The following is a 15,909-nucleotide window of genomic DNA, read 5'->3' on the forward strand; positions in this document are numbered from 1 at the left end:
TGCTATTGTAAAGTCAGCCAGCTGTGAGATATATGTGGAGGCAGTGGATGATAAATGTGTTCTAATAATCCAGTATACAAAGTGTTTCCATAAAAATTCTTCAGTAGTATCCAAGGACATTAAACAGTCCATCAATAAAGTCCTTTAAATGGTTTTGAATCAGGCAAAGGCTGTTTTAATGCACAGTTGTACAGGCTATCTCAAGTTTTCCCCATGGTAGTTCCAGAATCTGTTTTTAGCATAGGATTATGATACTTCTGAGAATGTTGCTTCTGATAAAAATTCAGATTGATCTGCAATATTCTCAGCTCCAGTTGCAAACAAGAAATGAATGAATCTCATGCTTTTGTTGCTTAGGATATAATTGTGTGTTTGTTGACAGTCATCAAAGACATTAGCTTTTAAAAATCTTTACTTAGGCTGTATCTTTTACACGGGATTAAAATTAACTTTGATTACTTCTATAGCACTTATATAGGTCTCTCCCCTTCTTTATGGTGGACCTCTGTTTTGGGTCTGTTTAATTCAAATGCAGCAGTAGGATAAAACTCAAAGCACTTTACTGATGTGCAGAAGGAGGTAGAGTTGCTGCACTGTTGATGAGGCACCCTCATCATCCACAGCTTAAAAGATTTGGCACTGGAAGACACACTTTGGTTGTTCCTACTCTCTCTGTAAAGCAGGTAGGACTGATGACAGTGAATCTTCCAATGCCAAACCAGGTACAAACAACCAAAGTGAGTCTTCTAGGTTGTTCCCACCTGCTTTCAGAGAGGGGACAAACAAATCTCTGGGATGCAGATAATCTCCAGTACCTTTTGTGAAATTTACTCTGGAGAGCTGCAGATTACTTGAGCAGAAAGTATAGTATGGAGCTGTACATTAGCCCTGCACATAGCACCAGTAAGAAAACAACTGAGAATGAGCAGTCATAGAGGAAATTCTCTCCATCGGAGAGTTTTGAGACTTCCTTTCTGAATTTTCTGTTCAAGCTAGCTCCAGCCACAGTGCTGGACTGATACCCTCCTGGCCATCCTGATTTCTTTCTCCCCAGATATTTGGTTAGGAAGGATTTCATGTCAGAGAAATGCTTTCTTCTATTAAAAAAACCCTAGAAGATTGGATGATTTTTCTAAAACAAAGATCATACCTTTACTGATTAAACTATAAGGAAAATATAGACTACCCAAAACTCTGTACTTTGAGTTTGTTTTCAAGAAAAGTCATGAAATATAAAAGAACTATTTGAAATATTTAAATGGAAAAGAAGATGGAAGATTAGGGTTGAAAAAACTCAGTTTTACTTAGTTCTGTATAATTTCCACATGTTTTTAATAGCCTAGTGGTAAAACCCAATAAAACCACTAGAAGCAATGAAATCATAATGAAACATCTCAAGGTCAGTCTTGTTTTTCTTTTGGTTTTGCCATTTAGCCCATACAGAATTTGTAGCAGATGTAATGTGAGATATCTGTGAACATAAAACACTTCTTGTTTTGCTTCCCCTGCTTTTTCCATCTTATTAAAATATGCTTCTTCGTGGGGGTGGGGAGAAGCTAGAGATATTATACCCTTATTAGGAAAGTTCAAAAGCAACAGTTAACTACAGTAAGTTTCATGTGGTGGGTCAAATAATGGCTTTCAGCTAGTGTTGTGTGCAGACACATGCAAGCGTACATTTCATTCCTAAATGAAATGCAGATACCTCTTTGTGATGAAAGATGACTGCTTTTAAAGCAACAGATGCAGAACTCTGTACCTTACAGAAGTCAAACTCCTATGATGGAACTTGAAAAGCAGAACTGCGACCTACCATGAGCACAACTGTAATTCTCAGTGGCATGGGAAGTCTAGGGTTTTGTAGTGCCTTAATTGAAAACACTTTAGGAACAATATTTGTTCCTTCTTGTGCTGGACTGAATGCTTTATGCTAGTTTGGAAGAAAGGCCAGGATGCCCTACCACCAGAAGTCTTTGTGAATACAAATAAGTTTTCATCATAGCACAAATAGGAGAAGGCAAAGAGTTGTTCTATTAACTGCATAGTCTGTTCCGATAATTTTCAGTAAGTGAGAGGTGGCCAAGAATTAGTTGTGATGGGGTAGCCAGTGAGTCACAGATGCTTGTGGATACCTGCAGACCTGTCTTTAGTGGCTGTCCACAAGCAGAAGCTTTGTGAGGAAAGGGATGGCTTGCTCCATCCCTACATCTCCAGCTGCTGGTACCTTTTTATCTTGAAGCCAGCCAGGAAAGGAGGTTTGATTCTATTGCAGGAGAATAAGTGATTAAACACTCTTCCTCTTCACCTAGCAATACTCACCATCTTGTCTTCCTGAAGCCTTCTTTATTTGTTCCCTAAAATACCACTCTCTCAGTACCAGACTGCTATGATTTTACTTTGACAGCCTGTAAAATATCTAAAATATCCTGTGACACAAATCTGCCAAAAGTCTCAGCTGTGCCAAATCCATTCCCATATATCATCTTCTAGGCTATGGGGATGCAACCGTTGCTACTTCATAAATGATGGAATCTGAGGTTTTGTCACTTAAAACAGGAGCCTGGCAACTCCTGTGAGTATTGTGAGTAGCGATCCTGTGCATCCAGAGAGGGAGAAGTAGCTAATCCAAGGTAATCATATGAGTCCCCTTTAATGTGTTATGTAACCGTCTCAGTCTTCAGGTGATTTATCTTTACCATGCAACACCCTGCTGAATTAGAAAACTACTTTTTCTCTCTTTACAGATGGAAAGCAAACCCTGTGTTCTTGTGGTCACTTGACCATAAGATCACATGAGAAATCTGTGATAGTGAATAACGACCTGCACTTAGTCAGCGGCCACCCTTCCTGTTCTATTTTTTTCATCCATTTGGGGTTTTGTGGGACAAACCCTCCTATAAATTCCAGAAATATCAATCAGTATGCTCCAAAGTAGTTAGTGAGGAATGTAATTTTGAGCATATATTGCCTCCTTAGTTTTATCTGCAATCATAGGCTAAAGCGAGAAATTTAATACATGTATTTCATTTGCAGCTTGGCACTTAGTGAATGAATACATTAAATTTGTCTATTCTGGGGCCTCTTTTCCAAATGCAGCAAAGTCAGACATTTTCCAGCTATTACTATTGCAAAAAGATGTGATTCCCTACTGCAAGATAGGCAGCAGTAGCATCCCTTTAAGAAAAATCCCTGCTGAAAAACCTACGCTGCTTTCTCTCCTTACTGTATTTAGTCCTCAGCTGGAGAGCTGTGATCTCAGCTAGCTTAGTGCCTGGAGGGGAAAACCAGCAATTCCTCATTGCCACTGTGGCTGTAATGAAAGATAGCTGTCTTGATGTAAAAATGCACCTGGTCATTCAATAGAGACACAGACCCAGGAGTACTTAGCATTGGGCAAGATCAAAGGCAGCCTGAGTTTTCCAGATTCAATTCATTTCCCAGGTTACACATTTTGCTTGCACACATCAACCACCTTCTGCTAGTAGTTACCTCATTTTTATGAAAAACACAGACAGGACTGAGGTCGTTTCCAAGACTATGCATCTGGCTTGAAGATGAAGCTTTCTGTCTGCTTTGAAAGTATTACAAATGAGTTTGCTGCTGTTACAAGGGGACGAAAATAAATGTTGTAGAATTGAGAGACCTCATCAAATGGGAAGTTACAGACTTACTGTACATTCTAAGTGCTTTAGAATTGCTAGTATAGCATGGAGTATAACAATTTAATGCTCTGGCTAATTATTTAGAATATCTTATTTGTATGTTGGGATACATATTCAGGTGGCACAAATAAGCTTAGCTGCAATTAAGTTGTTTAAGTGACATCAATTAAGTCTAGCTGAGAAAATGACTAACTGTATTAGTTCCATAAACTTTTCCATAAACATTAGTTCCATAAACATTTGGGATGACAGCCAAAAGCTCTTGGGATTTAGTGGGATGCGTAAGTGCTGTGGTTATGTCTCCTTCTCCCAGTTCTAATTCTTGCACAAGGATTTATTACAGCAATTCAACACTTCAAAAGTTCCTTGGTGTTTGCAAAATCCTCAAGAACCTGTTAAAGATGTCTTTAATGATATTTTATGCCACAACAATCTGGAGTGGCTTCTTTCCTCTCAGTAGTGTCACTAGAGCAATGCAGTTGCAAATTAACAAGGATAAAACAACAGTCTCTGGTAAGTATATGTTAATTTGGCTTACTTCCCAAATTATTTCTTCCATAGTTGTATACAATGCACCACCTTTCTTAATTATCCTCTCTCCCTCCTCAACACTCTCCCCTAGGGTGTCTTGAGTATACTTTAATTGGCTAAGTTCCCTTTCTTTTTAGCAAGGGGAGGCAACTTCAAAATAAGGTTGAATGTTGCCAGTTAAGAAATATGTTCTTTCCACATATACTTGAAAGTATTCCATGCAAACTGTTGTAATTAGTGATTGATTGGTTGATTGATTTTTTTTAATATGAAAGTTCTGAAACTATAAAGGTCACATGTTTGTTTTTATGCTTTGAAAGTAGGAGAAGCATATTTACCAACACAAAGCTTACACTTTAACTCCATAATCAACTGCTTCATCATTTTTGTTGGAAGGAACTGTGATTATAGCTGGAAAATGTGAACAGATCCATGCGTGCAAGTATGATACGGCACCTACTGCTAGCCTAATTGCACCATGTGTCAAGCTGCTTGACAACAAACACCATGAGACACAGAAAACAGCTAACATGGAGGAAAACTTACCATAAAAACGGTTTTAACTTCAGTGTTTGCCTCTCTCCAGTTAACAGTGGTGTCTTGTGTTCAGTGCAGAATGACTGTAGTAGCAGTCAAATGCTCCAGTCATAGTCACACCACACTAAGCAACTAATATTTACCAGAACAAAGAGCTGAAGTGACATAGGCCTGTGTTTAGCACTACATGATACAACAAATGATAAAGGTCAGGTGAGAAACTGGACCACTGCCTTCCTCCCAGCTGAATGGGAGGCACATATTGGTATAAAACCCAAGTTTTAAAGATCCAAACAATATGTAAAAAGAAAAAAAGGGCATTTCAAATTTGCAGAGCAAAACTGGACACTCTTTGAATAGGGTTTGAATACAGAAGGCTAATTTTAAAACAGCCTGTTGATTCCATAAAAGCATGCCTTCACACATGAGATTTCCACATTCCCTACTTAGCAGAGTGTAAAGGGCAAAATTATGGTTTTCTTTGTTGTGTAGGACTCATGTTGGACAACCACCGGCTTCTTCTGGTCTTTAGAGGTTTACCTCATCTGAAGTTCTACTTGTAGAAGTCACAGCTTCTTAGCACTAGAGTTGGCTTAGACCTCTTGAGACATGGCTAAGCTGAAGAGTGTCAGACTAAGTAAGCTGTCTCAGGCAAGCAGGCAAAAGGATTTGCACTTTGTAGTTAGCCAGAGGTTGTAGGTGGCTGGAGAAGGTGCTGGTGGTAAGGCTGGCAGCACTTTCTGCTTGGCAGACTGTGGCGCATTGGAATGGTGTGTGGGCAGACTCATCCAAACCCACTTAGTAGTTTGGAACTACTCATTCCAAATCTTGGATCTGCTTGGCCTCTTCATTTTTATCTACGCAAAGTGACTGTAAAGTGATAGATGACTGGCAGGATTTTACTGTCACTTCACATAGCTGTGATGGGCTGTGTGAAGTTGAAACTTTATGTTACGTTTTCTTTGTTGGCAAAGTCAGCATGCAGAAATCCTGCCCTCTCCGCAAGTGCTTATGCTGTTTCATCCCTGGCTGCTTGGTTTTGTCCCTGTGTCACCCCTTTGTGTTGACACAACTGTCTGTTAGGACTGTGCTGAAAACATATGTGAACTGGTTTGAATTAAAAATACTTCTCATCCGATTCTTCGTCTGGCCTCATAAATAATTGGGTCTGTACAGCTGGGAGAGGAGGGGAGACAGTGCACAGAGGAATGGACAGCTGGGGAAGGATGAAGGGGACCTAGAGCTGCCAGCGCTGCTGAGATTAAAGTATCAGATGCTGTGTTTGTCATTTAGCGCTTCTGCCCATTCAGAGAGATACAGACCAGCCTCAGCTCTCCCAAATCAGTCATTTTAATGGCACTCTGTAGAGCAGGTCTGTTATAGGACGTGTTCAGAAGCAAATCGTTCTGAATCATTTCAGTTCTTCCCTATTCTTGGTGTTCTGTGTTTGTTGTTTTCACTTTAGGATCAAATCAGGAAAATAGTTACCAACTACATATATTTTCAAATTAATACATCCTTTCTGAGGGATTATAGGCAAATAAGATGTATGATTGTTCTTTCTGGCTTTACAATTTGGTATTTAAACTACCTATGCTATAGCCCTCTGAGGCAACTAATTAGTGCATGAAAAAGAAAAAGAAGGAGCCCTCAAAAAAGAGGTGAATATGCACACCCCAGGAAAACCATTAATCATATGCATGAAGGACTTCTGGTGAGTGTGGAAATTGTCCTTTTTGACTGGGACTGGGTTATTTTTTTCTCTACAGGTGAGGTTATTTTTTCTCTACAGCATAGTGCAATACCAGGCACATGTTATCTGAAACTCATATGCCACATGTAGCTAAATATAATATTTCAAGTGTATTGGTATGAACTAGTATGTAATCTCTGGATCAAATCCCAACTTTCAAAAGGTCTCCTCACTTCCACTCTCCATTTTAGCAGAGAAATAAGGAGACACTAACAGAAGTGCACAGACAGCCTGCTTTTAAGTGGCAGGTTTATTAAAAATGTTCTCTATCACAAACATTGGAAACATACTCAGCAGATTTTATTGTAACTGAAAGATTCAGTAAATAGTGAAAAGGGAGTAACTGTCAATGTAGATCAGCCACTGAATTATGAAAAATAATGGGCTGGTTTCCACAGCAAACTCCCCACAAAACCCCAATATTGCTCAGCATCATCAGGTTCCAGTTTGTGCTCAGTCTGTCCTTAGGATGAAGTATATGGTTCACAAGTTTGAGCTTTGGGTTTATACATATTTACATTAGAACAGCCTACAGTTTACAGGAGAGGACACATTAGCACCAGTGCTTATGGATTAGGGCTCACATCACCTCTGCCACTGCATGTACGTGGTAGTGACTCTACTGAAGAGTTAGGTTAAAAAAAGGTTAATAAATCTGGCACTTGGAAGGCAAACTGTGCTCTGCAGTGACCTAGGAATTCTTTGTGTTATGTATCACACTTGAATGCCTGTGTCTGAGGGCTGCCCGTCAGAATTGCCTTAATGTGCTTTCTTGCAAAAATGCATGCTTTGCTTCACTTCTGCTTACTCTTCTTTAGTAATATACGTAACCCCTTGAGATCAGGAAATCAGTGTGATTTTCTTACCACTGTTCTAAAACTAAGCACAAACTCTGTATTTAACAAATATTAGACAAAATTAGTACCTTTAGCAGTTTTGGTAAAACATTTTCACATAGCAAAAAATCTACATAAATACAGTGTTCATAATTACCGACATTCACAAAAAAAGGCTTTGGTTAGAAAATCAGAAAGGGTCAAATAAAAAAAAGCTTAAAAAAAAAGAAGCCAAAGGAGCGTTGAATACTATATTGGAGTCAAGTGAGTGCAGAATAAAACAGTAGTCGTCCATTAGTTAATTTTTCAGTATTAAAATCTTCCACTTAAAGAAGCCCATGCCTCTTGCAAGCTGTGTGCCTTTCCTGACGTTCACAGCTGGTCTCCTAGCTCCAGTACAAGCAGCGTGGCGGTAATTCCACATTTTCCTGTTCAAGGCAAAGAGTCCCTCTTCCAGCTGTGAGGTAGAGATTGGGTATCAGGTCACTGCGGTATGAGATACCACTGAGTGTAGCAGTTACACATTTGTTTCTAGTTCATTTATTTCAATAGTGCAGTGGTCTTTACTGTTGGATTTCTTAGTGTGATTCTCCACTGGACTTTCTTCTTGCTCCACTTGTACGGGTATGTGGTGCTGAAACCCTTTCACTGTTTCTGGTCCACGAGATTCATTCATGGTCTTCACACAGCCATTTCTCTGGTAAGCCACAATCTGATGGACGTTAATAGGCTTAGTTTCACAGATCAATGGCACCTATGTGAAAAGCATTAAGATCTGGAATACTGCCACTGTTTGCTGTATACAACAGGAAAGGAATTTTTTACTTGGAAAGCTTGTGGTCTGCTTTACATTCACCAGGATTATCTAGGGCCTCCAACAGACTTCCAGGACCTGTTTCTCATATACACTAAGCCATCTTTGCATCATCTAGATAAAGTGAAGATGTCTCTAAGTATGCAAAAATGAAAATTCTGTCACAACTCTGATTTAACTTATACTTACAGTAATAACTGCTTGCATCAGTAAAGCGATATAAGTAGGGTAAATAAAGCTTAGAATTTCAGGGCTAAGTTTGAAAGATACAAGCTCAGTATGCTAAGCTGTGGGCAATGCTTGCTCCGGAGTACAGTCACATAGACCAGTAAGTCAGTTGTTGTTGCCTTCTGCCTTTCTTCTAACCCAATAAACTAATACCTGTCTTTTCAGTTTGCACTGTTTCAAAAGAAATAAAGAGGATTTTATTGACTGATTCATAAGTTAAATATTGAAGTGTCCTTTAAATCAAACCAGAAGTTCTGATGGGGAAAATAAGACGCAAATACTGGCAGAGAAAAGAAGTGGGCTTGCAGCTGAGAAAATTTGGCCTTTGGGTATACATTACTAACTCTACGAATTATGCAGCCAAAACGTATGGCAGATTAATGGTGTATTTTAATACCATTCTAGAGTATGATGCAAAGAAAAATCTCATCACAGATGACTAAATAATCCCTTATGAGGGATTTTATATTCTTCAAATATCTCTTCTTGAGTTCTGACTGAGTTCGAAATACAGCAATGAAATGTCAGGAGGCCTGTGTTATGCAGGAACTCAGATTACACTTCTGGCTTTGTAATGGATGACATACCTTACCATTAGGTTGTATGTTTAGTATTTTTTCAGCTAGCTGTATGTGTAACCATATATTCAGGCCTAATCCTGTCATCAGTAATTACTGCAGGTGTTAAGTACCTCAGAGGATAAGGTCTGTCTTTCTATATAAAACTTGAAAGAGCAGGAATTTTAAATATGTGTTGCAGGAAGGCATGACAATGGGATTTACCAGAAAGATAGACTACTACAAATGATGCACAGAAATGAAACATGCCTTGTGAAAATCAGTTCTGATGAAGGAATTTTTCTCATCAACTATTCTGTCTGTGTGGAATAATGGTAGTGAGAGTCTGCCATGAGCTGAAATGGTTGGAGATTAGCACCTCCAAGCATGATGGGCTAGTGGAATAAGGAATCTCCTTTGTAAAGGATTTGAAGGAAGAGGATAAGAAGTTCCTGGTATAAGGAAAGACTGAGTGATGCATGGCAAGGAGGAAGGAAAAAAAAGCATAGGAGTGGAGGGAGGCAGGGGCAGAATACAGAGGTATGTGTGGTGTATGGAGTAAAGATACAGAGAAGGAAAAACAGGTGTAAGGAGGGACTTGTATTAAATGTAGAAGGCATGAAGATGTCCGAGAGTGAAGTCTAGAATGGAGCAATGTGTTTGTGCTAGTCCAGAAAGGAAATTATTGTGATGGTAGCTTCAGGTTATGCTAACACAGAGGCTTGAAATACCAGGGTAGTTGCTTTTGTTGTGAGCTTATTGTTTATGCATATACACACTCATAAATACCTTTACCTCCCCCTGCTCTATTGCTGGTCACAGTTTTAGAACGACAATTTACTGGCCAGTCAAAGTTTGGGTACTGATTATGGGACCCACAGTTCCAGCGCCTCATACATTGCAAAGCAGTGCAGCTGCTTCTCTTGCTCTCAGCCCCCGTGCACCAGACACAGCTGGCTGGCAAGCTTTGAACTTGAGTGGCTTTTGGCATGACCTCATGGAAAAGGACCCCTCCAACCCATCTGGCTAAGCAGCACATTGCCCAATTCTGTCCCCTCTCTGGAACACCTTTTATAAACTAGATGAAACAAATGTCAGAGGCTGAGAGCTCGCAGGTTCTTTGCCGTAATACGGCACGTGCTGGCACAGCCTGGCTCATGGCATTGGTTGTTACCTCGTCACCGTCCTTGATAAACTCCTTCCGGCAGATGTGGGCCATGATCCCAGCAGCCAGTGCATCTCCCAGGACATTGATCATTGTTCTAAACCTGTCTCTGGAAAACGAAATAATAATGGTAAGTTGTTGGCTCTTTGGATACATTCCTATGCCTTCATCACTGCGGTAATTATAGCTGAAGGCCAGTTTTGCTGGTTTTATGAGCTAACAAGTTTAGAAATGGCAGTAAGGAGTTTGGCAGAAGGCAGCCACTAGTTACTGAGCTGCTCAGCCTTTTCTGAGCTTGGTGCACTGTGCTACCACATATTTTAATTTTAATTCATAACTGAGGTAACTAGAGTAGCTATGCCTCCCTATACGTGCAACTGATTCAGCATTAAAAAGGTTTAACACAGCAGACAAGACTGCATTTATGTCAAGAGTTTTTACGTTAAGGTCCAGTATGATGGCCTGATTTGGAGGCTGGTTCTGGAAACATCTTAATTCAGTAAAAGCAGAGGGCAGCCAGTACAACCAGCACCTTATATTAGTTATCAAACAACCACAGTGCTAGTTAAGATTATTGTATTGATAGAATGTGCAGAATACAAAATTATTCAGAAGACTGCTAAATAACTACACTCACAAACTAAGCAGGCACTGACCATATTTAAATCACGTTAATTTCTGAAGCAGCTATGGTTGCTATGGCTACCAGTGGCACTTAAAGATTCTTCATTTTCAGTTGTCATCTTTTCCAGTTTAAATTTGTATGCTTGACAGTACTTTGAACACATACAGTTTTACTATTTTTCATTTATTAATTTATGGGATTGTTTCTTCCCTGTTTACACCTTCCACACACTGTCTAAAAAATAAATTATTAAAATACAAACTGTAAATACACAAAAGTAAATGGTTGTCATAGACAAATGTTACACTTGAAACAGCTTGGAACCTGTTAGTTAAAACTGATGAGATTTCAAATAGACAATATAGCTTTTACATCTGAAATATATTACGTCTTTTCCAAGAAAAACATACACATCTGAAAACTGTGTCATATTGGTAACTTAATTTATGAATGTGGTTATAAAATGGAGGTTCAGAAATCTCCAGATGTTTGGCTTATTAAATTTAGTGATGGTCCAATATCAACACTGCCCAGATTTCTGCGCCTGTATCTTAGTATAGGAAAGAGTTGAAAATGTGTGCTAATTTTTTTCAGTTATTTTAGGCATGTACTCTGTGCATGCAAATGTTCATGCAGTTGCTTGCCTAATTAGCATGAAAGTTCCTACATGAAATTTTATTTGCAAGTCCAGTTACTCAAATTGTACATGCAATTGCAAGTAACTTCAGAAATAATATTCCAGAGCCTACACCTAGATGTAGCTGTTGACTCCAGGACCCAGTCCTACACTTGCTTGCTGAATCCCTTTCTCTAATTCCTGCTGTTCTGATTTTGGGTTTTGCTTTGAGGAAACTTCCCACCAGAATATGTTAAGCAGGGAAAAACACTTCTATAGCACATATTGATAGATGTTCCGGATACACAAAGGCTTTTTTTTTTCCCTTGGTTGATCATCACATTTTGATTCTTGGAAAGACATTCTCAGCTGTTAATTTTGGATTGTGCAAAGAGTCAGCTGTGGTAGAGAAGAAGCTGTATGTATGAACAGAGCTCAAGAGTTTGCACTCCCTTTTGGGCTCTGATTAGCATCTCTTCTGAAGGATTTTTCTGAGGAAAGAATGCACCGCACTGGAACTCTTAAGAAAAACAGATTGCCTGGCATGTTTGTTTCTGTGTGTACAGAGTAGTTTGCACTATGCCTGAGTAGAACCACACCGCACAGCACCGACATTTCTCCATTAAGAGGCCAACCTGTCGCTAGTGGCATTTCTTTCAGTGCAAACATGAGTCAGGTGTTGCAGTGGTATTTTAGCTTTAGAGTATATTATTAAAGATGCAAAACTTTTACCTTCTGCTTATTAAATTAGCTGAGAAATATTTTGATTTTCTTAATGTCTTTAGGAACTAGCTAAAGGTATGAAGTTCACATACATGTTATGGCTACCTAAGTGGGTTGTAATACCTGCAATGCATTGTAATGGGTATTTCAGTCTCGTGAGATCATCTAACCAGCCTTCTTTAAGCATTCTTCATACTCCAGTACTTCCAAAACTAATACTGAAAATATTCATCATGTCACCCACATTGACACTTTGCATCTGCAGGCTCCTGAAACCACCAAGTGCTGAAATATAGAAATATACTTTTTGTATGAAAGGTCATCTGAAAAATACAGAAAATTGGGCCTGTTCCTTGCTCACTTTTTCATACTGTCTGTAACTATAGCCCGAAAAAAATTTTTGTCTGCTGTTTTGAAAAGTTTTACAAGACAAAAAGAAGCATAGTTCCCATATACGCTGGAAGACTTACTGGAAAAACAATGAAATGTTGATGTTGCAAGAGCTGGACAAAAACTGAGCAATATAGAGGGATAAGGCTTTTGTAATACAGCTTAAAATACTTCAATTTTGTTGTGCTTCATTAACTATTGAGCTTCAGTGAATAGCATTAGAAAAGTGGCTTTATTAAAATCTGAACTGCCATTCCCCAGTTTAGGTGTCCACAGCAGATATTATTTATCCTTCACAGAAGAATATTCCTAAAATAAAATATGTCTTAAAGTATGCATATGACACAACACTCATGAATAATAATAGTAACAACAACAAAAACATTTTATTGCACTCAACAGGAAAGAACTAATTTTTTCTCCCAGTTCTTTGTACAAAAAATCAGTGGCCTAAAGTTGAATAAAACAGGATATATAACAGAATGGACTTGTAACACGTTTTTACTCAGAACCTTGATGTAATGAAACTCCACTGTACTTACGGAGATACATTTTATATAGATAAAAAAATAATTTGTACTGTTTCCTTGTGGATGCATACACTAATTATGTAGTTAATTGAAATGCTAATGAGCTAGGGACCAGTATTTTACAATTCATCTTCCTAGACTATTCAAAATTGTTTGGTTGATTGATGGACATTTACACAAAAGTAAAGAGTTCAAACAAACCACTACTTATGAATTTTTAAAGTGGCTCTTCTCATAGGTGACACAAATCTCTTTTATTCTGAGTGTGTTAAGTTTTAGCCTCTGCCTCTGCTATTACATCCTTGGTGATTAGGGATGCAGCAATGTAACCTCTCCACAGAACGGCTGAGCTAGCAAAATACAACTGCGCAGGGGGCTACAAACTGCTGCTGCCTATTTAGCATTGAAATCAGGAAGAGCAGAACTGCAGCAGGATCCATGATAGAAGGAAGACATTTTTAGTTCTAATGCAGTGCATTGCAAGTATTACATTGAGGTTGACTATACCATGGCTCTAGTTACAGTAGTAGTAGCAGCTATATATATACAGCACAAACCATTACTGTACTGTCATGGCTATTTCAGGCAGAGTGCTATCTGTGGGGCAGCAGTACTTGCTTGCTTTAGCACTGGCTCATGCTTCTTTGCAGAGCACTTCACTACATTGAGATGGTGTCCTTGAGGTGTCGGTGGGCTGATAAGCAGTGTGCAGGCAAACCACGTTTCCTAGGAACACTGGCCTTGGCCTTGTCCAAGGCAAGGTGCCAGAGCTGCACCTGACAGACATTTGTCTGGCCTGACCTTAAAACTTCCCATGAAGGTCATCCTCCAGCCTAGCTAGGTGCAGCCACTTCCACTGCCTGACTATCATTCTAGATAAAAATAATTCTTAAATTTTCCTGTGATCTGACTTAAGGTAGTTACTTTGGTCTACTTCTTCATCCTTCCTCCCTATGAATGTGAAGAACTATTGATCACTGTCCTCTTCAGGACAATCTTATCTGTATGAGAAACTGCTGTGGTGACCTCTTGCAGCCTTCTCTGGTCTTAGAGTAAACAAACTCCACTTTTTCAGCCTTTCCATGTAGTCATATCACCAAGTCTCATCTTGACCCTCTCTCATTTGTCTTTTTTCAATATAATGCCCACTTCGGCAGAGTATTTAATCTGGGGCCACATTAGCACCATGACAAGCAAAATAATTACTTCTCATCCCTTTTATGTATACCTGTATTACTATACCCCTGGAGACCATTGCCTTTCTAGCAATGTTGCCACACAGGAAACCTCAAAAGCTTGATGTTACTTACAGTGCCCAGTCGACGGCAATAATCAATGTGATGTCATCTGTTGGGAGCCCAACTGAGGTCAGAACAATGACCATTGTCACCAGGCCAGCTTGCGGGATACCTGCAGCACCTATGCTGGCAGCTGTTGCTGTGATACTTTAACAAAAAAAGAAAGGAATAAGCTTTACCAGTGCTGGGTTGCTCTGCATGAAACTACACCATGTTTCTACAGGAGCTTTCCTAAATCATAATCCTTTTTACACAAGCTGCTGCACGGAAGTGCCAGTGTTTTGCGGACAGAAGCCAAGTCGAAGAGCAAGAACAGGCCAAACTGTCTGCCCAGTGCTAAATTCTCACCCTCTACCTTTGCAGCCTTGGCACTGGTGGGACAGTTTGGTTATCTCTTAATCTCACAAGTGCAGAGAAAGGGGGGCAGCCAGGCTGTGGGCTTCTCTGAGTTGACAGCTTCTCATGGGTCATGCACGATGCAGCACTGTGTGCCATGAATCTGCCAACACTCCTCGTTGCTGCTTCACCCTTGGCAGCAGAGCTCCCAGCAGTCATCTCTGAGTCATCACCAGCAGTTCCTGTGCCAGGCAAATCCGCAGCTGGCTGGAGCTAGGGCCTTTAATGTCAATCCATCACAAAGAGGCCACACCACGGGTAAAGAGACTGGGCCAAGGGTGAAGTCCTTGCATAGCACATGGCTTTGCATACTTGGATCTAAATCCGAAGCAAGTGTGAATGTGACTGTACCTCTTCAGTTTCTGGGAAGCATTTTTACTTGACCTTCACACCATTTTTTCAGCCAGTCAAGCAGAAATGAATGAGAGACCAGGGCAAGAGTGGACCTGGCAGGCTTAACATTTTTTTCATAATGCTATTTTTAGGGGATGGATTTCATTCCTTTTTCCAAGAGCAAAAATGACTGGATATATTCATTTCCGCCCATCTGGCCACTTCCAAAAGCTAGGCCATCCAGCAGAAAGACAAAAAGCAAATGTTGACAATTGTAAAAGGATGACAGAAAGTATATACACTGATAATCCACTGCATTCATCAACCCAGAATTTCAGAGCTTTTGGCAAGCAGCTCATGAACATCCTATGATGGAAAATGAGGGTAACAGTATTCACCCATATGGAAACTGAGACACAGAGATATCCAGTATCTTGCTCACAGCTGTACAGTGTACCAGTAGAGCAGCATCAGTATTTATAACTAGAGCCCTTTCCTGCAATAAAAAAAATACATTTGCATGTGGGTGTGATGGGGAATGAGAAAGACAAACTACATTTTGAAAAAGTTAGCTTGTACAGCATCCTAATAGCATTGTAATAAGCAGAGTATAGATAGAACAGAAGGGACCGAAACTCAGTAGTCAAATAAGAGATAACTATAACAAACATTAAAAGGTTCTCCAGTTAGTGCTATAAACTGGCCAGCTAATTAGGGCTGCTTCTACCTCCTAAGTCAGTTCAGGCCACAAAGTCTCAAGACTGAATTGGGAGCAAAAGCAGGGATGTTTCTCTAAGATTGTACATGCAAGCTCATCTGCTATTTCATTCCATTTTGACCTTAATGTAGATATTTCTTTCTATAATATGCTCATTTGATGGGAATAGGATCTGTACTCTCTTTTTCTGCTACATC

At 39.6% G+C, this 15,909-nt stretch overlaps 1 protein-coding gene across 4 annotated transcripts in view; it reads right to left on the reverse strand.

Moving 5' to 3' along the window:
* Positions 1-1,311: 1,311 nt before the first annotated feature.
* SLC1A7 (solute carrier family 1 member 7) overlaps positions 1,312-15,909 on the reverse strand; it is a 60,138-nt gene continuing 45,540 nt past the window's right edge. Inside the window, exons 9-11 of one of the 4 annotated variants that reach the window (XM_040610766.1) lie at positions 14,278-14,412; positions 10,093-10,192; positions 1,312-7,776 (exon numbers count right to left, since the gene is read on the reverse strand). In XM_040610766.1, coding sequence (XP_040466700.1) covers positions 7,618-7,776; positions 10,093-10,192; positions 14,278-14,412 — 394 coding nt within the window. In that variant the 3' untranslated portion in view covers positions 1,312-7,617. Of the gene's footprint in view, positions 8,533-10,092; positions 10,193-14,277; positions 14,413-15,909 lie in introns of all 4 variants that reach the window. The other 3 variants (XM_040610765.1, XM_040610764.1, XM_040610767.1) reach the window with 3 other exon arrangements.

This window comes from Falco naumanni, chromosome 11, assembly GCF_017639655.2.
Source record: "Falco naumanni isolate bFalNau1 chromosome 11, bFalNau1.pat, whole genome shotgun sequence".
Classification (NCBI taxonomy): Eukaryota; Metazoa; Chordata; class Aves; order Falconiformes; family Falconidae; genus Falco; species Falco naumanni.